At 52.8% G+C, this 22,484-nt stretch overlaps 8 protein-coding genes across 8 annotated transcripts; 5 read left to right on the forward strand and 3 right to left on the reverse strand.

The window, feature by feature from the left end:
• Window positions 1-1,777: 1,777 nt before the first annotated feature.
• NECHADRAFT_57330 (glycoside hydrolase family 15) lies at window positions 1,778-4,138 on the forward strand (the record flags this gene model as incomplete). Its single annotated transcript, XM_003053429.1, has 8 exons — window positions 1,778-1,830; window positions 1,887-2,206; window positions 2,254-2,700; window positions 2,757-3,188; window positions 3,234-3,257; window positions 3,303-3,485; window positions 3,536-3,748; window positions 3,816-4,138. The coding sequence occupies 8 exons, from the start codon at window positions 1,778-1,780 to the stop codon at window positions 4,085-4,087; spliced, it is 1,944 nt and encodes a 647-aa protein (XP_003053475.1). The 3' UTR covers window positions 4,088-4,138.
• Window positions 4,139-4,274: 136 nt separating this feature from the next.
• On the reverse strand, window positions 4,275-6,813 carry NECHADRAFT_90012 (uncharacterized protein; the record flags this gene model as incomplete). The annotated part of the gene is made up of 3 exons (XM_003054141.1): window positions 4,275-4,805; window positions 4,968-6,676; window positions 6,726-6,813. The coding sequence occupies 3 exons, from the start codon at window positions 6,811-6,813 to the stop codon at window positions 4,275-4,277; spliced, it is 2,328 nt and encodes a 775-aa protein (XP_003054187.1).
• Window positions 6,814-8,183: 1,370 nt separating this feature from the next.
• On the forward strand, window positions 8,184-10,962 carry NECHADRAFT_30647 (uncharacterized protein; the record flags this gene model as incomplete). The annotated part of the gene is made up of 3 exons (XM_003053430.1): window positions 8,184-8,358; window positions 8,429-10,413; window positions 10,465-10,962. Coding segments are annotated over 3 exons (2,658 nt in total), but the record flags the coding sequence as incomplete, so codon positions are not given.
• A 459-nt stretch (window positions 10,963-11,421) lies between these two features.
• NECHADRAFT_74657 (uncharacterized protein) lies at window positions 11,422-12,619 on the forward strand (the record flags this gene model as incomplete). The annotated part of the gene is made up of 3 exons (XM_003053431.1): window positions 11,422-11,447; window positions 11,507-12,542; window positions 12,599-12,619. 3 exons carry the CDS (start codon window positions 11,422-11,424, stop codon window positions 12,617-12,619), a joined length of 1,083 nt encoding a protein of 360 aa, XP_003053477.1.
• A 2,278-nt stretch (window positions 12,620-14,897) lies between these two features.
• NECHADRAFT_57333 (uncharacterized protein) lies at window positions 14,898-16,721 on the reverse strand. Its single transcript, XM_003054142.1, has 2 exons — window positions 16,274-16,721; window positions 14,898-16,211 (listed from the first exon to the last, which is right to left on the reverse strand). Exons 1-2 carry the CDS (start codon window positions 16,667-16,669, stop codon window positions 15,069-15,071), a joined length of 1,539 nt encoding a protein of 512 aa, XP_003054188.1. The 5' UTR covers window positions 16,670-16,721; the 3' UTR covers window positions 14,898-15,068.
• Window positions 16,722-17,198: 477 nt separating this feature from the next.
• Window positions 17,199-18,352, forward strand: NECHADRAFT_98754 (uncharacterized protein; the record flags this gene model as incomplete). Its single annotated transcript, XM_003053432.1, has 2 exons — window positions 17,199-17,479; window positions 17,541-18,352. The coding sequence occupies 2 exons, from the start codon at window positions 17,199-17,201 to the stop codon at window positions 18,328-18,330; spliced, it is 1,071 nt and encodes a 356-aa protein (XP_003053478.1). The 3' UTR covers window positions 18,331-18,352.
• Window positions 18,353-18,427: 75 nt separating this feature from the next.
• NECHADRAFT_31157 (uncharacterized protein) lies at window positions 18,428-19,642 on the reverse strand (the record flags this gene model as incomplete). The annotated part of the gene is made up of 1 exon (XM_003054143.1): window positions 18,428-19,642. One exon carries the CDS (start codon window positions 19,640-19,642, stop codon window positions 18,428-18,430), a length of 1,215 nt encoding a protein of 404 aa, XP_003054189.1.
• A 276-nt stretch (window positions 19,643-19,918) lies between these two features.
• Window positions 19,919-22,393, forward strand: NECHADRAFT_90016 (uncharacterized protein; the record flags this gene model as incomplete). The annotated part of the gene is made up of 1 exon (XM_003053433.1): window positions 19,919-22,393. One exon carries the CDS (start codon window positions 19,919-19,921, stop codon window positions 22,391-22,393), a length of 2,475 nt encoding a protein of 824 aa, XP_003053479.1.
• Window positions 22,394-22,484: the final 91 nt, after the last annotated feature.

The raw sequence follows: 22,484 nt of genomic DNA on the forward strand, positions 1-22,484 counted from the left end.
AGACCCTGCATAAAACCAGGCACCATCTTGATTGATGAATGGAAAGTTCCTGACCTAACCTCCCAGCCTCTTTTGCGTTTGTAAACCGTTCAGCTCAACGGCCAGGAGACAAGCTAGCTACTGTAGCTCCGGGCCAGCCGGGGTCCTAGATCCTTGTCAGTCATCATGCAGGCTTTCTATGGGATTTTGCAAAGTGTACGACAATCATGAATTTGACCCATTTTCAGAGTTAATTGCCAGGCAAGTTTCGACCAGCTCGGATAGTGCTCCTTTCATCTACCCAACGCCAACGAGCTCATGTCTCAACCATCGGAAACTTGCCGTATTGACTCCGAGACCCTTTTTTTGCGCCATGGCGTATACTTGGCACGACAATGGCCGACCTTCCATGCCCGTGTGCAACAGTGCTTGGAACTTGTGGTCATAGAAACTGTGTCTTTATCGATTGTCGTTGTGATAATATGCGGATGTCAACCAGGTTATCTAACGATGTGCGCAGAATAGAAGCGTCTGCCACGAGCAATAACTATCCTGGTAAAGAACCGATTGGGTTGATTAAGCATAGTTGTCGGCAATTCCTTTCTTCAATATTCATCTTCATCCCCAAGAAGACGGGCTCTACAACTCACCTGAGTCGCCCATCTGAGTCGAGGTATGTGCCACAACATGGTAAAAGTGCGCTGGATAAAACCGGCTTACCTCCATGGAACGTTGTATGAAAGTAGCGTTTCAGTGAATTAGTCAAAAGGCCCCTTGCTTCGATGGCTGTAGCTTTAATACCTACCGACTTTCGCTCAAGTTGAGGTCGGGTCGTTGACTGCCAGGTCAGACCTCCACACACATACCGGGTAGCCAGCCATGGTGCTCACTATATGAGCCCCATTGGATGAGCACTCCCTTGCTAAGTCTTGCCTGACTTTACTGCTGTGTTCACATCTCTTACCCTAGGCACCTAGATGGATTGAAGCAGGAGACAATGCGATGTAGGTAGTCATGGTTCCATTTCATCATGAGCAATGGAAGCAGAAGAGGAGACGCTTTTAAGCATCCAGGCCAAATAGCCTAGAACATAAATGGTGAAAAGGTGCGCCATCTTGCTTTCTGATAAATACCTTAGTAAAATTCATGTAATAACTTCTCCAAGTCTTTATAATGCCCAAAGCGCGATACCTGCATACTGACTAAACCATCAGTGGCGCTCTCCCAGCAAACCATGGCCACTGGAAGTCACGTCTCAGTCCCCCAAGTCTCGGCATGCGCTCCTGCTTGTCAGACTGGAAAGAAGAAAGGACTCAATTTGTTGGTCAGCTCTTATTAGTTCATCGAGTTGCACGTGGTCAAGAAGTTGGGTGCTGCTTTTGGCAATAGTCGCTGTGATGATCACCCACACCAAGCTTTGAGCTGCACCAGGCGAGCCAAGCATCGTGAAAGCTTATAAGCTCCACCCCCCGCATGCTCTTTCAGCTCCATTTCACGATCATTCTGGAACCTTTCAAGGGATTGAGACACCAATACTGCTCACTCCTTCCCGTATATCCGCAGATCCAGTTTTTTGCTTCGTCGGGACTCTCGGGGCTGCACGATTCCACTGCGGAAGCACTTACACAGTCCATTACATCATCCCCGAGCTACCCAGCTTCAGAACCTCAGCTGTCCATCAACTTGCAACATCTCATCAAAAATGGCTTCTCAATGCTCTGCGGCGCACCCAGGGGGCTCCCGTCGTGCTCAGACGGGAGGATACCTTCCAATTGAGGACTATGGAATGATTGGCAACATGCACACTTGTGCCCTCGTGGGAATCGATGGGAGCGTCGACTTTATGTGCTGGTAGGCGTGACATTTGACCTTCAATCTCAGATCCCTCAGCTAAACTTGTTCTCCAGGCCCGACTTTGACTCTCCATCTGTGTTCTGTCGGTTGTTGGACAAGGACAAGGGCGGTCACTTCTCCATCTCCCCCCCTGATGACTTCAACTGTACTACAAAGCAGCAGTACCTGCCATCGTCTTGCATCCTGCAGACGAGATCCATTCATGAAGATGGCGTCGTGGACTTGGTGGACTTCTTCCCTCGCCCAAAGAGTGCCCAGGTCATGACTAGGGGCACCAAGCTAAACTCTTATCGGGAGGCCACCAAGGTCCAGGAAGAGCTCAAGAAGTGGCTGGTTCGTCGGGTGGAATGCATTCGAGGCAGTCTAACTCTGGGTAATATCTCTACTATTTTCAGAGAAACATGGAACTGACATAGCCAGATGTTGAAATCTTCCCCTCGTTCAACTACGGAAGGGATCCGCATGAAACCATCCTCTACCAGGAGCGTCACATATCATCTGATACCAAGAGTAAGGTCGCCGCTTTCCACAGCAAAGACTACAAACTCCAGCTCGATGTCGCACTCGAGAAGGGAGAGGATGAGAACAGCTGCCCTGCCATCACCTTCAAGAAGGAGAAGCGCCCCGGAACTCTCGGTGAGGGTCTTGTTGCTCGCATCCAGATCCAGGAAGGCCAGGCCATCTCCTTTGTCCTTCGAAATGATATCAACAATCACATCACTGAGCATATCTCCACCGAGGTTCTGGATGCTCAGCAGCACGATACTCAGACTTTCTGGTACAACTTCATCTCGCAGTCCAAGTACAAGGGCCGATGGAGAGAGGTTGTGTCGAGAAGCTTGATGATTCTCAAGATGATGACATACGGTACAGATGCTGATAGCTTTTATCTTTCTTTTGTCTTCATACTGATTTTTTTGCAGAACCTACCGGTGCCATCATCGCCTCACCCACATTCTCCGTCCCTGAAGCCATCGGAGGTGTGAGAAACTGGGACTATCGCTACTCCTGGATCCGAGACTCGAGCTTCACCATCTACATTCTTCTCCGTCTCGGTTTCAAGGCTGAAGCTGATGCCTACATGGAGTTCATCATGGAGCGTTTCGTTCACTCACGGGGCCCAGATGGCGGCCTGCCCATCATGTTCACCATTCGCGGCGACACCGATATTCCCGAGCTCACCCTGGACCATCTCGAGGGATATCGTGGCAGCAGCCCTGTTCGTATTGGTAACGGCGCAGCTTTTCACCAGCAGTTTGATATCTACGGTGAGCTGATGGATGCCATCTACCTGTACAACAAGTACGGAAAGCCAGTTCCCTGGGATGTCTGGAGGGCTGTACGTGACATTCTTGGTAAGTTGAGCAACCGTCTTATCAGACTATACTAACTAATCGTAGATTACGTCTTGACAATTCTTGACGGTGAGTAATGGACAACATGAAACAAGGGTTGTTCTAACAATACAGATCCCGACATGTCCATCTGGGAAGTCCGTAACAACAAGCAGCACTTTACTTACTCACAGATCATGCTCTGGGTTGCATTTGACCGTGGCCTGCGTCTCTCAGAAAAGAGATGCTTCCCCTGTCCCAACCGCGCCAAGTGGATGGAAGCAAGAGACAATCTCTACGAACGCGTCATGGAGAAGGGTAACATCCTCCGTCTCACAATCATGGTTGATGAGCTGACAGTTGGTCAGGATACAATGAAAAGATGAAGTCTTTCGTGCAGAGCTTCCAGAACAACACCATGCTCGACTCTTCTATCCTCATTGCACCCCTGGTGTTCTTCATCTCACCCTGTGACCCGCGTTTCCTCAACACTCTCGACCGTATCCTCCTACCCCCTGAAAAGGGCGGCCTGACAAGCACCGGCTTGGTATACCGCTACGACACCGAGCTCTCCGACGACGGTTAGGTCCCCTGATATAAAACCCCCCCTTGACAGAAGAGTAGCTAATGTAGCGGGAATGTATTTAGGAGTAGGCGGACACGAGGGCGCATTCAGCATGTGCACCTTCTGGCTCGTCGAAGCCATGACCCGCGCATCCGTCTACGAGCCCAAGTACTTGGTTCGGGCGGTCAACCTCTTTGAGAACATGCTGGGCTTCTCCAACCACCTGTGCATGTTCTCCGAGGAGATTGCGCGCAGCGGCGAGCAGCTGGGCAACACGCCCCAGGCTTTCAGTCATCTCGCCTTGATCAGTGCTGCGTTCAACCTAGACCGCGTGGCCGAGAAGGGGCTCAAGTGATGCGGGATCTGTGGTTCAGAGCAGTGAGCCGTGAAGGGGCACTTTCACCTGTACAAGAATGACCCTGTCCTGTTAATTGCGCACTGTATCATCGTTGCCTTGAGTAATGAATGCATCAGAGTATCTCATTGACGTATTCACATGTATCAACTGCATAAATCAGTCTCTTCTCAAATCATCCAACTACCTAGTCTCTCGGCTCCACCGACACAGAATCTCCAACTTCAATCGTAGGGTACTGCGTCTCCTTCGTAGTGCAGTCACCCTGAGCAAAAGAGTCATGCCGCATATGAACCCCAAAGTAGACCTTGCCATCGAAACGCCTTGTCTTCGCTAACGTGACAAACGGCTCTTCCCTCTTCTCACCTGTCTCTTGATCAATGCAGACCATCTGGCATCTGTGACACGCACCCAAGAGCTTAAAGTTTTGGCGCCCAATGTGTACAGAGCCCCAGTCATCTTCGGCAAAGGCTGTATAAGCCTTTGTGCCAGGAGCATGTTCCAGAACAATATTGGCCCGGAATGCTCGCTCTTCGACAGGGCTGCCACCTCTGTTCATGATTTCCCTATTCAGCTCATCCACACTTGAGCTGTGTATCATAAGAATGGGGCTCTCGTTCGAGAGTAGGATCTTTGCTGGCTTCTTCTGTTCCGAGTCAGAGTCGGGTGGCGACGGAACGTCCGGAAATGCCCCTGGAAGAGTCCGAATCCTGCTGGGCTGCTGATATCGTTGTACCCGTGCCTTGGAGAGGCGACTCTTCAAACCGAGACCACCTGGAGGGAAACGTGCCAGAACACACGGGACCCCTAAAACGCTTGAGAAGAAGCCGTTGATGCTTTCTGAGGTGTAGAGCTGCGTAGATACCTCTTCTCCGCATACTCTTGATCGTTGTCGGTCGAGTGTTGAGTCGATGACTGAGGGATCGGCCGATAAAGGTATAGAAATTTGATGCGGCTGGTTGTCACGCCGCTTCCCATGATATGATACCACCAATTCTCCCTTGTCGAAGTCAATGCGTGGTCGTAACAGAGCCATTCTGGGACATCTTTTCTGGTTAAGCGCGTGTCCGGAACCGTGGTGTACTAAGCACCATTCGCGATCCCAGGCCAATCCTTCAGGTCGAATCTCCCAAGAAACTCGAGGTGGGATCGAAAAGCCAGCGCAACTCTTGATTGGGTATATGGTGATGGTTTTCACCTGGAGCCGAGGGAACTCGGATATAGCTGTTGGACTCGTAGTGCTGATGATAGGTTCGATCGTCGGTAACGTGGTTTCCAGATAAAACTCTTTGATGAAGTCGACGAAGCGATCTACATCTGCCTTGGTACTCATAGCACCCAAGCTTGCCCGAATGACGCCCGTGGGTTTACCTGACATGATATCGTTGTCCGCTCCGCATCTGAAGCCTGCAGAAAAGTTTTTCTTCATCTCCCAAGGTTGTAAACCAAGAGCTGAAGCAATACCCCCCGGGCTGCATAATCCGCCTGTTCGAATGTGCATCTTTTTCAGATTTGCAAGCTTCTCGAATTCAGTCAGGCTAACCCAGGCACCACGGCTATTCCTTAGATTAAAGGAAACAACAGGGCCAGTTCCTAATGATTCGACTCCAGAAGAGGCCTTGGTATAGAGGGCGCAGACGGGCTCGCCATTAGCGTGGCGTAACTCGCTCAGTTCCCTTAACAGTCGCCGGCTGAGGTACGAGGTATGGGATTTGATTTCGTCCATGGTACCAAACAGTCGCTCGTGTACTTCCATAGCAATATCGAGAGCAATTATGCTATGAAAAGGAAGCGTGCCGTCCTCCAATCGTTCGTGGAGAGAATGTGACTTTGGTGCATGCCATTTCTCCTTTCCGCACACAACCATGTCGACAGTACCGCCGCCGAAATACTTTCGGTGATCAAATACCCATTCCGCAGACCGCCGAACAAGCAAAGCACCAAGGTCGGGAAATCCAAATATTTTGTATAGACTGACGACAATGAAGTCGGGTGTAATGGTAGGATCGCTTAGATCGAGACGGGAGGTGGCGGCAAACGAGGATGCGTCCAACAGTGTGAGTAGGCGAGATTTTGGATTTCGATTAGCCTCTCTTAGATCTCTACTCCATGTTAAAGGGTATCTTTTCCCATCCATGTGAGACTGAGCCGAATATGAGAAGAGTGTCGAGGGTGGTGAAGCGTAGGTGGTATCCATGAAGGGAGAGTTCCCCTTTAACCAAGATTGAAGGTTTTCATCATCGATCAATGAACTGTCGATAGCTTCCTCTCGAGCCCCGACTAAGCTGGTATGACAAGCCTCATGGTAGGCATAAAGGAAGCCTTGGGGCAGAGTTCTCATGGCGTCAACTACCAGTTTCACACCAGCGGTGGCATTGGCAACAAACACCACATCGTACTCTGCTGGGTCCGCTCCGAAGAAGTTTAACAAATTCATGCGAGCATCTTCGATTCGGGAGGTTGAGTTCTGAGAGGATGGGGAGGCAGAGTGGGGGTTGCCATATATCGTTTCCATCATTGAGGATGTGAAAGCGTCCATCAAGGACTTGGAGCATAACGTTGTGCCGGCATGGTCGAGGTACACAGAGTCTAAACAAGTTAGTGTTTAATATGGAAACGTTTATTTCAAGACACGAACCCTGTAGCATAGGGTACTCTCTTGCTCTGAAGTGCTCTACCGCCACGTTATAGCGGTAACCGTTGGTGCCGCCGCTATCCGTGTCCATTTTTGCCATATCTGACGGTAGAAACCCTAAAGTATGAAGAAGAAAGATGTCGAGAGTCTTTGAATGCTTCGAAGAGTTATTCTTCTAATAGCGATGGGCTATCCAAGGGTTTCATATGCTGCACCGCCTCTTATCATGCGTGGATGAAGGCGGGCTGTATCATGGGCGAGCAAGAGTGGGGCGGTCGTGGGGGAGGAGCTATCTGCACCAAGCCGAGGATGAAAGACAGAAGATGATGCGGAGTATTGAAAGAGCTTTGATGCGCAAGTGGATGTGGTAATTATTCAAGAGTATTAGAAAATCGCATTGATGTGACAAGTCGAAGCAGAGTCACTTCTGATGGCGGTCAGCTGCATTATTGTTTGCCTCTTGTTTGCAAGAGTGGGAGAGGTTTTGCTTGGACATGATGTAAGAAATCACCCCCGGATTGTTTGTTAGGTGCAGGCGGAGATCGCCACGCTCCTTCCCAGGCACACTCGCCGGTTACCGACCGATACCAGAGGATAATTGGCCCGAGACTGGCCGGAGATTCCCAGGGAAGCGGCGACCAGGCAATCAGTGATTGCCCCAATGCCGCGATGCGCCCAAGACGGGACTGGCACGGGACTGGCACGGGACTGGTGAAAGCAGGTACGTACCTGCCGACACCTTCCCCGGAACGGCTGCATCAGGGCCCGCAGCTGGTCGCAAACGTCCATCCATCGGAGGAGCAGGAGCCGCCCCCCTTGTCAAACAATCAAGGCCCCACTCAAATCGCTCGCGCGCGCGCCGGGCCAGCTCAGCAAACCAAACCTCCAACTCGCTCCCAGCCAACCAACGTAAACTTAGTTTCTTCAACTTCACTTGACCTCACTTCCTCGTATCGGTTTATCGCCCCGAGGTGAGGCCTGTTGGAGCGCAACTTTCTCCAGCTCAGCGCCATCTTCATTGCCAAAGTCGCGCTCATTCAATTAGTTTGTCTCCCCCAATACTCTTTGAGTATCCTTCTCTCTCTTTCCCTTCTCCCTCTACCTCTACAACGTTTCAACCATCGATCCAGCCGCATTCGCAGCCTCGCGTTGTCCCCTCAGCCGCCCCTATCCTCCTGCCACCATCATGATGCCATATTCATTCTCTTTTCATTCTTCTTCTCATCTCTTGTCATTCGTTCAGGGCGCGTCGCCCTAGAGCCACCTTCTTCATGGCGCCTCTTTGGCATCCCTACTTGTTTTCTTGCTTCTGGCTCTATTCCTTGTCCAAACATTCTTCAGGATCGTCTCTCTAACCGCAATCATGTTGCCAAATAATAGGCACTACCTCGGCAAAGCCCGCAATTCACTTTCAAACATCCGCGCCCCAACGAATTGACTTTCTCTGCATTAAAGAGCTACCTACTCCCATGCCACGTCGCGTCCTCCTTACCGAAACCAACAATGGACTCGTACACCTCTTTTCGAGATGCCTCGGCTCGCTCTCCCGTTGAGAGAAGCTGGAGTCGCGATGACTCGCGCAACCGAGATGATCGCCCCGAGCGAGGCGATTCCTTTTATCGTGGAAGGTCACCAGGTTCGTCGTGCAACCTCGAGTTTTGGACTTGACTCGTATCACACTGAACAGCACCGCTCACCATTCCCAGGTCATGAACGTCGCGACCGCCGCCGATCTCGCTCACCCGCCACAGTTGATCGCTATGAACCGCGATCTCGTCGAGACGATCGCGACCGTGGGGATCGTGGCGACCGTGACGACCGACGTCGTATTACTTCACCCCCCGCCAATATTGATCGATATGTTCCTGGCCAGGAGGCTAGCTCCTCCGGCAATGTCACAGTCAACCCACTGGCCGATCCTGTCAAGCTCCCGTACCAGGTTGGCTTCTCATACTTTGGTGAATGGTGGAGAATGAATGAGAAGATCAAGGAAGAAAAGGAGCGAATTCGCACTGGTCGCCGGCGTGAACCCGAGAGAGCCCGTGGCCCAGAGGACCGTGAAAAGGAAAAGGCCAAGATTCAGGCGGCTTATGACGCGTATAAGGAGGAGTTGCAGGCCAAGATGGCTCGGGCGTTTGTCTCAGAGCACAAGAGAGAGCAGTGGTTCAAGGAGCGATATGCCCCCGAAATCCGTGATGATTTCCGGGCGAAACTGAACGAGCACCGACGTGGCGCTTACAGCCAGTGGGAGCAAGACCTCGAGTCTGGCACCTTTGATGATTTCTCTTTGGAAGGTCTTCCTAAGAGTGAAAGCAATGGTAGCGGGGGTGTTGTTGAGAAGGAAGAGGGCGAGGCAACGGCCACTAATGAGATCCTTGGTGTTGGCGATCTCGTACCAGTGAACGGTGCTGACATTCGAGACGAGAATCAGTTTCAGCCTACTCTTTTGATCAAGACTATCGCCCCTCACGTCAGCCGTCAGAACCTTGAAGCCTTCTGCAAGGAACATCTCGGAGAGGAGGAGGGAGGCTTCAAGTGGCTCTCTCTTTCTGACCCCAACCCCAGCAAGCGCTATCACCGGATTGGATGGGTCATGCTTCACCCTTCTTCAGAGACGGCAATGCCAGTTGACCGTATTGACCCTAAGGATGAAGACGGTGATGAGCAGATCACGTCGCCTCAGCCAGTATCAACCGCTGACAAGGCTCTGGAAGCCATCAACGGAAAAACGGTCAAGGACGAGGTCCGGGGTGATTTTGTTTGCCATGTTGGAGTTCACAACCCGCCTGTCCACCCTCGCAAGAAGGCTCTTTGGGATCTTTTCTCTGCACCTGAACGCATTGAAAAGGATCTGCTTCTTGTTCAGCGAATTGTCAACAAGTTTGAGGAAGAGTTTGGCTCTGATTTCCAGGCCACTCTGAAGATTGAAGAAAAGGTCGAGGACCTGAGGAATGCTGGTCAGCTTCAGCCGGCCGTTCCCCCAACTCCGGTCAAGAAGGTCAAGAAGACGCGCGAGGTGGGCATGGATGAAGCTATGGATGAAGAAGAAGACGGCGTGATTGAAGTTGAAGAAGAGGAGGAAGAGGGTGCCGTGGACGACGACGAGGTTGATGACGAAGATCTCCTAGTCAAGAAGAAACAGCTCGATCTCTTGATCGAGTACCTGCGCCGAGTTTTCAACTTCTGCTTCTTCTGTGTCTTTGAGAGTGACTCGATTCACGAGCTTACGCGAAAGTGCCCAGGTGGTCACTTACGCCGACCACGCAGCACATTGTCTTCTTCAGCCAAGGCGGTGGCCCGGGCCAGCGCTAATGGCGAGCCCTTCCCTGGCAAGAAGCGAGGAGAAGGAGCAGAGGAGCCAGAGAATGAACCTACAGAGGGGGACAAGAAGTTCCGAAACGCGTCTAACAAGACGGAGCAGCAGCTTCTCCGGGCCTTTAACTGGGTCAAGACGTTTGAAGACAAGTTGACCCAGATCCTGGACCCTCACTCTGTTGACATCCGGAAGCTTGGCGGTCGTCCTGTGGACGAGGCTGTTGATGAGGAGCTTTCCAAGCATGTCAAGCAAGAGGATGAACACAAGTGGCGCTGCAAGGCACCGGAATGTTCCAAGCTGTTCAAGGAGGAGCATTTCTGGCGCAAGCACGTCGAGAAGCGCCATTCTGACTGGCTCGATAGCATCAAGCAAGAGGTTTGTCTTCCCTTCTCATACCTAAACAACATCGACTAACTGAGTTTTTAGTTTGACCTAATCAACGCATATGTCATCGATCCTGCACACATTGCACCATCAAGGACGGATGCCAACTCGAATGGTCATTTCCCACCTGCTAATGGCCAGTCGAACACGGGCACACCCCGTGGTTTCAATCTCCAGAACTTTGCCATGAATGGCATGATGGGTATGCCTGGATTCCCTATGCCCCCTGGCGGATTTACCCCTATGTTTGCGAATATGCAGTCTGGTGGCTGGAACCCCATGGGTGACGACCGTTCTGGAGGACCCATTCGCCGAGGAGGTATGGGTGGTGGCCGCGGCCAGTATCGATCTGGTCCGTATGACCGCCGTGGCGGAAACCGTTACGAAGGTGGCCGCAACCGTATGGGCGGCTCTCGATGGGGAGATGGTGCCGGCGGTGCTGCTGGAGGCCCCCGTGAGGCGGTACAGGGACGAAGCCTGAAGAGCTACGAAGACTTGGACCAGGTTTCTGGTGGTGGAGGTGGCGAGCTCAACTACTAGACTGACATATTGCTTACAGTACAAGCTCATGAGGAGGAGCTGGAGTTGGTTGCTTTCATATTGGGTTCCTGGGCAACTGGATTCAGGTGTCGTGGAGACGAGTATCTCGCGATACTCCGTGTAGATTATGCTATTGTTACTACTTGCTGGTTTCGAAGTCGATTTTTGAGCTTCGATAGGCCATGAAATTGCATCATATTCCCATTCTAATCTCATTGCTTTCTTGAAATAGAGTCTGTCTTTTTGAATGAATGGATACTTCCATCGGTGAGCCTCGGTGAAAGGTGAGCTAGCGGATCTGGTGGGGCCATGCACATTCTTATCGACCAATAAAGGTCTGCGATAAGATATTTTCGCGACGCACATCCCCACCGCCCACCTCTTTTTTCTGTAGTGAACTCTCCAACGTGCACCTGTTCAAGCCAGCGATTGCCTTCTTCAAGCCTTACAGTCGCAAAGATGGGACTCCTTGCAGAGAATAAGATGTAAGACTGTCGCATTGGCTAGGCTCCTCTGTGACTGTTTGCTAATCTGTTGACTACAGCCGACGAAAGATCAACAAGGATCCCAACAACACCAAATGGACTCGAGACACCAACACCTTTGGGCAGAAGATCCTTCGTGCCCAGGGCTGGCAACCGGGCCAGTTCCTCGGAGCTGAGAATGCGCCGCACTCGGAGCTGCACACAGCTGCAAACGCCTCATACATCCGCGTCGTTCTCAAGGATGACATGAAGGGACTGGGTTTCAGCAGGTCCAAGGAGGACGAGATTACAGGACTCGATGTCTTCCAGGACCTGCTCAGCAGACTCAACGGAAAGACAGAGGATGAAGTTGTGGTGGACCAGCAGGCGCGCCTCGCTGTCAAGACCCATCACTTTGTCGAACAACGATACGGACCGATGCGATTCGTTTACGGTGGTCTTCTGGTGGGCGATGAGATGAAGGAGAAGGACGATGAGGAAGCCAAGACACCCAAGGACGAGGACGAAGACGTGATTATGGAATCCGCCCCGGCACCGAAGGAATCTAAGAAAGAGAAGAAGTCAAAGAAGCGGAAGGCTAGCGAAGACGACGAAGACTCTTCCAGCCGAGATTCTGACTCCAAGAGCAAGAAGAGACGCAAGGAGGAACGCAAGCTGAAGGAGAACGACAGCAGCGCCGACACGGACGATGCCAAGGCCAAGAAGAAGGATAAGAAGTCCAAGAAGGACAAGTCGCGCAAGAAGTCTGCAGATGCCTCGGAAGAGGAGTCAGAGGAGCGCTCCAAGAAGCGGAAATCCAAGTCCAAGGATAAGAGCCGGTCTCCCGAAGACTCGGAGGAAGACAAGGTAAAAGAGAAGAAGTCTAAGAAGGAGAAGAAGGAAAAGAAAGACAAGAAGCGCAAGAAGGAGGAGGCTGCGTCTGAGTCAAGCAGCACCGTCGCCACGCAAGAGTCAACGCCTGTGCCGTCTATCCCAGGAACCGGGGTGACGACACCATCCGGAACATCAACTCCTCGGGGAAGCAGGAACTTTGTGCGGTCTCGATTTATTGCGCAGAAGAGACAGGCTGTGTTGGATACCAAGGCGCTGAACCAGGTTCGTACAACCCAGCTGTTGCCATCTTGCTGGACTATTTCGTTAACGAGAAGCAGATTTTCATGGTCAAGGCTTAAATCAGTTTTTCTTTTATCTGGAACTGGAAAACAAAAGTGTTTGAATGGGGAGTAACCATAGACCAAGGTACGGGAGTGTACGAGACGCTGTTTGAAAGGCCAGCGCTGGGTCGGTGTCACAGATACACAGCTAGAAGGGTTCGTCACATCTCTTGGAGTCGCGGGAAATTCGCCAATCTCAAGCCTAAGACTTGGCTTGGTTTCAACATCGAATCATGGAAGAGAGTAGTCAAGGTGTGCCTGATGATCACACCCAAGGAAACACAGAAGGAGGGAAGCATAGCGAATTTTGATGCAGATCATTTACTTCATTTATTTACTGCTCCTATAGCTGAACTCGCTCTCAGCATTCGTCTCCATGGCCAAATTACCAGCTCATTACAACAAAACAAGAGCACTCAACCCCAACACTATTAATACATCGATCGTTGCCTCGCGAGTTTGATCGTTTGCTTTGTGAGTTTTTCGATCATTTATTTCTCCGCGTTCTTGCCAAAGTTGCTGCAGCCATGTTAGCTCTTTATCATAAAGTAACATTGTGATGTGGTGATGACAACGTACTTATGGAAGAACTGGCTGAAGATGCCGCCCTTTGCTTGTTGGTCCGACATGCTCGCGCGACGGGCGGCGTTGGCGTCGGAGCCTCGCTTTTGCTGTTGGAGGCTTGCGAAGGCAGGCATGAAGCCAGAGCTCTGGTATGACTATTAGTATCAGGCCATTGAGGAAGGGGACAGGGACGTTACTCGGCGGCGACCGCTAGCGTTGGTGGTTTGGTTGTTTTGGGGAGCACCAGAGTCCATGATTGCGGTTGTGAAGTTGATGATATGTGGGTTATCAAGTGTGCTTATATGGAGGACACAGTCGTGGTCAATGGTTGTTTAGGACAAGAATCCAATGGAGGTTGAAGTATGAAGACAAGAAGAGCTTGAAAAGGAGGGGAGGAAGCTCAGCTTATATGTGACAAGGCGATCAGACAACTCGCCGTCGATCTTCAGGTCAGGAAGAAACGAGGTACGTAGACAAAGCTTCCCGCGGGCGTCCCTGCTGCACCACTGCAAAAGGGCAACGCCATCATCACCACTTGCCTCTGAGTGTAGCACAAGGAGACAACCACACGCTACTAGCTCGCCCCGTGTCAACCATGCATGTAAGTGACGGCGATAGGCTGGGCGCATCCGTAAGCTTTGCGCCCGGGGCCCTCCATCCGCCATCCCACATGCTGGGCCATGCTTCCTTTGGAGGAATGGGCCAAACGAGACCATGACCGAGGTGGCGTTCCTCTTTCGCCTCTGGTCCCCTTCTTTCTGCCGTGCTCCAGCAGAGGAGAGCTCGCCGTCTGCCAACCAGGTCTCTTCGATCGCCAGACACTGAGGAGCTGGGTCTCTCCTTCACTGTGAATCTGATGCAAAAAGAGGGACCCTTTGAATCATCACCTGCCCCAGCAGCAAAGGGGGGTGCTTGGAAGCGGGGAGGGTGGAATGTCCGCCCTCGCCTGTGAGCATCATGGCTTTTCGCTTTTCCCTGAGAGGCGCTGATCTTGACCCGTTTTCCCCAGACCCAGACGCGGAGAGGGCTTGTCAAAGCAGGTCACACCACCACACTCGGCAGGGGAATTACTAACACACACAAGACAAGAGTCCAGGCCAGCCACAGAAGCTGCAGCGTTGCATTTTGCGGAGGTCGGAGGGGTCCAGTTGTCCGCGGTTGCAGGTTGGAGGGATGCAATTCCCCCTCTTCTAGCTAGAGATTGATCATGATACCACAACCGTCAAGAAGGGATTGACATACCTTTCTCTATCCTCAATGACGACGTTGAAGTGGGAATTGGGGTGCGTTCAGTAGAAGCGGGGCACTTCACCTGGCGTCGACGGGGCTCGAGGTCCGGTGGGGCCGGCCGGTTCGGGGCCTTGTGGGGCTGTTCTTGGGTTCGCTCCTCTCCAAGCGAGAGAGGGCAAGTGCCGGAAGCGGGGGAGAGTGACTTGGCGAGTAATTGAATTGTTAAGCAAATGACTCCAATGCATGCAAGAGAAGACAGGGTCACATGAAAGATGGTGACTAACAGACATTGGATGATAATCTTGCAGTAAAGATTTCAGGGTCCTCCAAACGGTCATGTCGTGTGCGTAACCTTTCAAAAGTCGACGACGTGAATGGCTTCGGTAGATGTGGGGCAGATCCTCGTCTTGGACTTTAACTGACGATATGACCCGTCTCTAGATCCTCGATTCCCGTGTCTAGTCAGGGTCCTTCCTCATCAGGGGCTTTCCATCGTCGGTATTGGAACCATCCGAGCTTGTTTATTTTTTATTTTGAAAATGTTCCTTTCGTCTAGTCATGATACTGTACGACAAAATCACGCCCCTCCCTTTCCTGCACCCCGTCTAGATGCCACAAAGTCCACCTCTAACACTCTCGTCTTTTTTGGTCTTGTATACAATCAACCCCTGGCCTACTCCTTCTCTAATCTCACCGCCGGGTTCCTCTCGATAAAGTTGAGATCCACCTTGTGGCCTAGCAGCTCTCGGATGTTGGAGATCTTGTACTTGATCATGGTCGGCCGCTCCAAGCTCAGACCCCAGCCAAACACCCGCATATCCTTGGGAAGACCCATGGGCTCCAGCATCTCAGGTCGGAACATGCCACTGTTGCCAATCTCCACCAGCTTGCCCAGACCCTCGTGGTAGCTAAAGATCTCCATGCTAGGCTCGGTGTAGGGGTTGTACGCCGGCTTGAATTTGAGGTTGGTGATGCCCATCTTGGCGAAGAAGACCTCCATAAACTCCATCAGACCTCCCAGGGTCAGTCCGTAGTCGGCAATGACACCCTCCACCTGGTGGAACTCGGCCAAGTGAGTCGCATCCACAGTCTCGTTACGGAACACTCTGTCGATGGAGAAGTATCGGGCAGGGGGTGGTCGTCCATCGGGACCCTTCTGAGCCGCCAGCTTGTACAGCATCGCCGTTGAAATGGCAGTAGTGTGTGTTCGAAGGACCAGTCTTGTCGACTCATCGGCCGACCAGGGGTATCTGTAGCCGATCGATCCAAACTTGCCGTCCTGGTGCACCTCCTTGATGTTCTCCCAGTACTCCTCTGTGTTCTGTCCCTCCTGCTCTGTCCGCGGCTTGTCGCCCACCTTGGGGTCCGAGATGTAGAAGGTGTCCTGCAGATCACGGGCAGGGTGCTGCTGGGGCACGAAGAGGGCGTCAAAGTTCCAGAATCCGGTCTCGACGAACTTGTTGGTGGGCATCTCCTCGAAGCCCATCTCGAAGAAGATTTGTCTGAACTCGTGTCGCACCTTGTTCAGGGGGTGGAGGGCACCGGCGTTCTGGTCGGCTCCCAGGGCCTTGAAGTTGTAGGGCTTGAAGTTGGCCGTCTTCCACGAGCCCGACATGATCATGTCAGCCGTCAAATCCGTCTCCTCCTTCTGGATCTCGAGGGCGAACTTGGGGCCCTGGGCCATCTTGAAGCTGATGACCTTTTGCATCTTGATCAGTTTTCGCTTTCGCAGGTCGGTCAAGATCTTGGGCTCGTGGGTTCGGGTCTCCTTGATCTGCAGGAGCTGGGCTCGGGTGACATCCTCGATCGACTCGGCCTGAGATAAGAGGTTAGCTATTATTCAAGGACACCACTTGCTTCAAGTGTTACGGCACTTACAGTAGCCACAAGCTTTCCGTCCTTGCTCTTGGAAATCCACTTTTCCTTAAAAGCCTTGCCCTGGCCAACCTTGGTGACAGTCTTGTCGCCAATCGCCTGCTCCAGCTCCTGAATGGTCAAACCCTCAACAGCGCTGCGCAGAGCCTCAAATACACGCGCCTCATGGCTGCCATGCTCGGCAATCTTCTCGGCCTCTGGCTCCAGACCAGCCTCTTCTCGGTCAATTGTCTCGTAGGTGATCATGGATCGCGAGGCCAGACGATCGAGTGCGGCCTTGATGTCCTGGAAGGCGATGGTGGGGAAGGCCTCAGCGGAGAGGAGGGGGCTCTGGGCCGAGAGGGCCTGGAGGATTTGAGAAGTGAGATCCCCCGCAGGGGCAGAGCTTGAGGTTGTCATGATGGGCGCTTGTCTCTGTGTATGATGAGTCTGAGACGAGTTTGCTCTTCTTCTTCTTCGTCGTTGTTCGTCTGAGTCACGGCAGAAATTATTTGGGCCGGTGCTGCACCACCCACCACTGCACATCCGATGGCGGGGTACGGAGGTACTTTGGCCAGCTTCAGTGTGTCCCGCGTTTTTCGGGGTTACCCTTTCTCCGATATCCGACCTCCTTGGCCGTTGGCCTGTCGGTACTCGTAAGTGTCAGTCACATATGATCCCTGCCAATCCTATCATGGCCTCTCCCAAGCTCCAACAACTCCGTTCCCACCTCTCCAGGCTCCCATAAGAACTTGTATCTTGAATTTTCCTAATTTCAGCCTGTCGCTTTCTCATTTTTGTCTTTGATTCGATCTTCTGAGCTTCCATCAATCACACATCACCCACAAGAGTCGCCCATGATCTGCACGTGCTCTTCCTGAGCTATCGCCCTGCTCATATGCAGAACTGGCTCGTCCGCGAACCCGAGAACAGATGACGAGCCCCGAGAATGAGCCATGATGCCTCGCCGAGCTCTACGGCGCGAACCGATGCTCCTCCCGTCGAGCCTCTCCCCGCGTCCTCTGCCAACCGTGTCACCCGGGATCTACTATCGCCTGAGCAGCCCAGGTCCCGGTCGCGCGCCCAGTCGCACTCGCAGCGCCGCAAGAAGAAGAAGAGCAGGAAGCGGCGCAATCCGGGCCTAGCGAGAAAGTTGGAATTCATTACACATTTGCTCAAGAGTCTTGATACCCTGGTGTTTGCGGAGTTAAGCGCGCTGTATTATATGGAGTATGTTCTCATCCGCCCTTGTTTACTTGCCCGGCTTGCGCTTACAAATGTCTACCTCTAGATGCTCCATGTTTCGATTTATCCTACGATCTGTCGGCCAGTACATGTATTTGACACCTAAGGATGAGTCATTTCCCTTCCTCACGCCCGCCAGTCGCATACATGTCGTGTTAGTCGTCATCCCCAACCTCATCTGCATGCTCCTCCATCTATTTGCTTCGCTCCCGACTGGACCAGACTACCATCGAGGATATATGCATGGCGGCTTGGTCATTGACTTTATAGGTCAGAAGCCGCCAACGTCACGGATTTACTACCTACTTGCCGATTTTGCGATCCTGGCCATCCAATGTCTGATGTTGACGGCACATACGGAACGGGAAAGGCTTCGCCTGACCCTCAAGACATTCCGCCCTCTAATACCAGACGTCGCCCAGGAGATGGGACCCACCCTAGAAGACCTAGATGCAGAAGAGCGTGGCGTATCTCGGGACATGCCTGGGTCGTTACCACCAAATGAGACTGAGGACATCGAGTTGCAACCGCTTAGGCCTATCAATGAAGCAGAAGAGGGCAGTTCGCAGTCGGGAGAACCAGATCCGCCTGCAAGGGAGTCGCCAGCAGACGAGCCGACAAGGACCTACCTTTCGGACGTGCTGAGCTCTGGAAATGCAGTCATTGGCGAGTATCATGTCCTGCATTCTATGCGCAATGCGGCAATGGATCTCGAGAGGACGGCAGCACACTCCCTACGTACCATTAGCTACGGGGCGACCATGGCAGCCATTGAAGCCCGCAGGCGGGGTGTCACCGTACCAGCTCGCCAGGGGCAGACTGATAGACGGCAATGAGATGCAAGAGATGATTGTCAGCGACTGTGCCATCGATTGTTCCGAATGCTGCATGAACTAAGTATGAATTGCTTCAGAAATGAATTGCTTCCTTGCTTTACGCTATCTTCCTTCCAACATTGCCAACGCCAGTACCCTTAACAGAAACAATAATATCATTGGTGTCGTCCTCGACATCTCTCAAGCCCCAGCTGCTCGCGCCAAATGTCCTTAGATCCCTAGCCAGTCCAACCATCTCTTCAGTTCCAATTACCTCGCGGCCGATCCTAAGACGACCGACATCTTCTGATCCCATGGCCATGAGAATGAGGACCGATTTGGCAGAGGTCTGAGTAACGCATCCGCCCTGTGAGATGGTCTCAAGTAGCTGGAAGGCGCATCGCCTGCCAATGTCCTCAGGAACCACACCACCTGAAGGCGGAACGACCACGTCGGCTGAGTAGAGTACACCAACTGCGCTCGACTCGGCGACCAAGCTCAGACCAAAACCAATTCCCAACCGCCTCTTGCTTCCTGCCTTGTCGCCGGTGGGCACGAGCGGCGCCTGGTCGTACTGGGCAGCAACATGGATATCGGACACCAGGGGGTTGAGGATCTCGCGCGCCGAGTGGATCATTCGGGCATTGTTTGAGGCAGACACTCCAGTGCAGTATGCGACACCTCGAATCCTTTTTATTCGGCCGGGGCTTCGGTTGAGATGTAGGGTCTTGGGTAGTCGCACTTGACTCGCGAATCGCAGCTCGACGCATCCACCACCGCCTCGTCCGCCTGGTCCTGCGCAGGATCGCTGAAGCACCCTCAGCTCTATCCGCGCGGGAGGGATGCCAAAGAGGCCGAAGAGGGGAAGGATGGAGGTTCGGAAGGAGTCGACGGAGATGTCGCCCGTCTCGGTGGAGGATGTGATGACGCCAGGGCCCGAGATACGGACGTTCATGTGGGCTTTCGAGAAGGGCGCCAGAAGACAGAGAGGCATGAGGTAGTAGGTGACGCCTCGGGTGTTGTTCATGGAGATGTTGTGCTCGATGACGTCTCCGTCTGAAGCTCCAAAGCCGGCAATAGTTCCTGTGATCAAGCCAGGATGATATGTGATTGTCGTACCCGAGTACGAGATCTGCATCGAGCTGCCATTGGTGACAGCCTCGAGCATGCGCAAGAAGGAAATCTCATGAGGGGCGAGACCGGGATTCGTAGGCGACGTGCTTCGAATCTTGGAGATGTGAACAGGTCGGCCGGTCAGAGTTGATAGAATCAACCTCTGGGTAAAGTGCCGGTGGCCTGTGAACCGGAGGAACTCTGGCGAAGGGTTCGACATTTTGCTGTGGTTGGGGTATCTTGAAGTCGCAATATTGCAGCTTCGCCAGCGACAGAGCAAAAAAATATCTTTCTGCCGCTAGAAAAGTTGCAAGGGTCGCCTAATAAGGAAGGCGGTGAACTCCCCACCCACTGAAAAGAGCAAGACTTCAGCGTCTTCAATGCCTTATCGATAACGGACCAATGATTGAATTGTGCCCGCCAACTGCTCGAAAAGTTCGAGATCCTCACGTCAACGAGGTCTCGAGACTGCCATTGCGCACTTCAGCCATTGAGGATGGCGGGTCGACCGCTTTTATTCGAGTTACGATGCCGGAATGAGACAATATGTCGTTCATGTCGATTAGCGATCCGACACCGGCCACAGCAGCCATGGATATCAGCAGCTGCATACAGTTCGAAAGCTACGGCGCAACGACCGGCTAATGACGCCGTATCCCGAAAACCGAGCAGATTCGAGCTGAAGCAATATCTCGATCGTATCAAGGCGCTTCGAAATCCAAACAAGGGCACAGACGAGATGTTCAGCGTTCGATTCTTCGACCAGGAGGGCAATAAGAGAACAGAGCTGCCCAGTGAGGAAGCTTTTGGCGCATCACTACACGAGGTCGATACTTCAGGGCTCAAAGATGCCTTGATAGAGATCAAGAATGAAATGGGTGGGCAGGATGAAAAGGCAGCCTTCCAAGAGGTTGTCGATCAACTGGGCCATGACTGGGACAAGATGAAGACGGCCGACGACCTGGAGAGGATTATTGCCAAGCTAGACGCCTACACGGCGGCAATCGATGAAGAGATTGACAAGACCGGCGCAGACCTTCCGAAGGAGATACTGGAAGAGCTGGACTTGGAGCTACCAGGGCTGCCCGAGATGGGAACCCTTGGTTCTCGAATAGCCCTACCTCAGGTCCCAGAGAAGCCGTGGACAATCAATCAACGGAAAAAGGTCGCTCGCCTCAACACTACGCTAGCTCGTACAGCGAGGGACATGCGCCGAGGGACGAAGCTCACCACCAAGGCTGTGCAGGTGTTGTTCAAGGCCTACCATGCTGCACGGCTTTCCCTGGCCCATGGCTGGAGTCACGTTCCCCTTGAAGTCTGGGATCTGCTTTGGAAGGTCTTTTCAGTGGAAGAATCTGTCAACATCCATCGGTTGTCACATCTTGCTCTCTTGTCGCGAGACATGAGCGAGGCCAAGGTCACGCTGAACCCTGCACAGCAGCTATTGACCATCGAGGCCGTATTCGTCGATGGATGGGAGACAAAGGCCATCGAGAACTGGAAGCGATGCATCAGCTCTCTAGGTGACGAGAACGCCGTGACGTTCCAAGAGTTCTGGGAGCTGGGCGTGAGGATGTTCTGTCGCGTTGGCGATCTGGACCAGGCGCAGCGAGCCGTCAACAAGCTCATTGAGAAGCAAAAGGATGCCCGCATCCTGATGCCTCTAATCCGGACATGGTCGGAGCTTGGTACGGAGGAGGGCCAGGAAAAGGCATGGTTGGCGTACCGGCAGCTCCGCGAGCTCCTAGGACATGACATGAAGCTCACCGACTACGACCAAGTGATATCCTACTTCCTAACCACCAACCAGACCGAAAACGCCCTCTACGCATTCGTCGACATGATGAGCGACGGCAAGATCGACCTGAAGAAGCAAAAGTACATGCCTTCGGTCGTGGCCAACAAGTTCTTCTTTGGCAAGTGGCTCAAGAGACTCATCGGAGCAGGTGATCTCTCGGGTGCGCAGAGCGTCGTCGAGTTTATGAGGAAGAGGGGCATCGAGGCATCGCCCATTCAGCTGAACGGCCTCATCGGTGCTTGGCAGCGGTCAGGAGGTGCTGAGGATCTGGATAAGGCGGACCAGATGGCTTGGGGCATGATTGACTCGCGAATTGACTTTGTCAAGGCTCGGGGAAGTGGTGGTTCCTCCAAGGACAAAGCAGAAGAGGCTGCTGGCATGAACCCATTCCCTCGAGCCACGCTAGAGACGTTCTCCCTCTTGGCAGAGAACTATCGTCTTCGCGACCTCCACGAGCGTCTCCTGACGCTATGGGAAGCCTTCCGAGAGGCCGAGATGAAGGCTGACTCGTTCGTCATCAACCAGCTCCTCGAGTCGTATATCCAGGCGGGCCAGTCCAAGGAGGCGCTCGAGCTGTACGAGACACTCGTAACAGAAAAGGGCGTCGAGCCTGATCCGTATACATTTAGCGCGCTCTGGAAGACACTCGCCGTCAACCGACTTCATATGCCCTCAGCTGGGCATATCCCCGGCATGGTCTCATCGACGAGAGACCTCTTTGCTGAGACGGCCAAGTTCCGGCATGTTTTTGCGGCTGACGGCGGTATGGATGGACAGCTCGCTCGCAAGATCCTCCACACATTCCGACGAGTCGGCGACAACGCTGGGCTCGTCGTCGCACTTGCCGCCCTCCGCGATATCTTCAACTTCTTACCACCCGAGACGCTTGTCCTTGAGATGGTCATGGGCACCACGAAGCTAGCATGGGAGACACCAACACATCGTCGTCGCCTCGTACACGCCAAGCGGAACCTCGACCGCGCCATGCTTGACTGGGCTGAGGGAGACGAGTCAAGGCTTCAGGGCGATCGCCGTGGCGAGGCCCTCTTTGAGTATCTGCAGAAGCAGTACTGGCCCGAGGAGAACGAACAGGGAAAGGCGTTTAGGGAGGCAGCGAAAGAGATGGGAGTGTACGATATGATGAAAAAGGGGGCAAAGGGAAGCGGTAAATAAAAAAAAGGAGGGCATGTATCGGCGCTTGGGGGAAAATCATATGACATCTCTCCAATTCAAATAGAGCGATGAGGTCGTCGCATGTTGCATA

Source organism: Fusarium vanettenii (genome assembly GCF_000151355.1).
Source record: "Fusarium vanettenii 77-13-4 chromosome 1 genomic scaffold NECHAsca_1_chr1_3_0, whole genome shotgun sequence".
In the NCBI taxonomy this organism is placed as follows: Eukaryota; Fungi; Ascomycota; class Sordariomycetes; order Hypocreales; family Nectriaceae; genus Fusarium; species Fusarium vanettenii.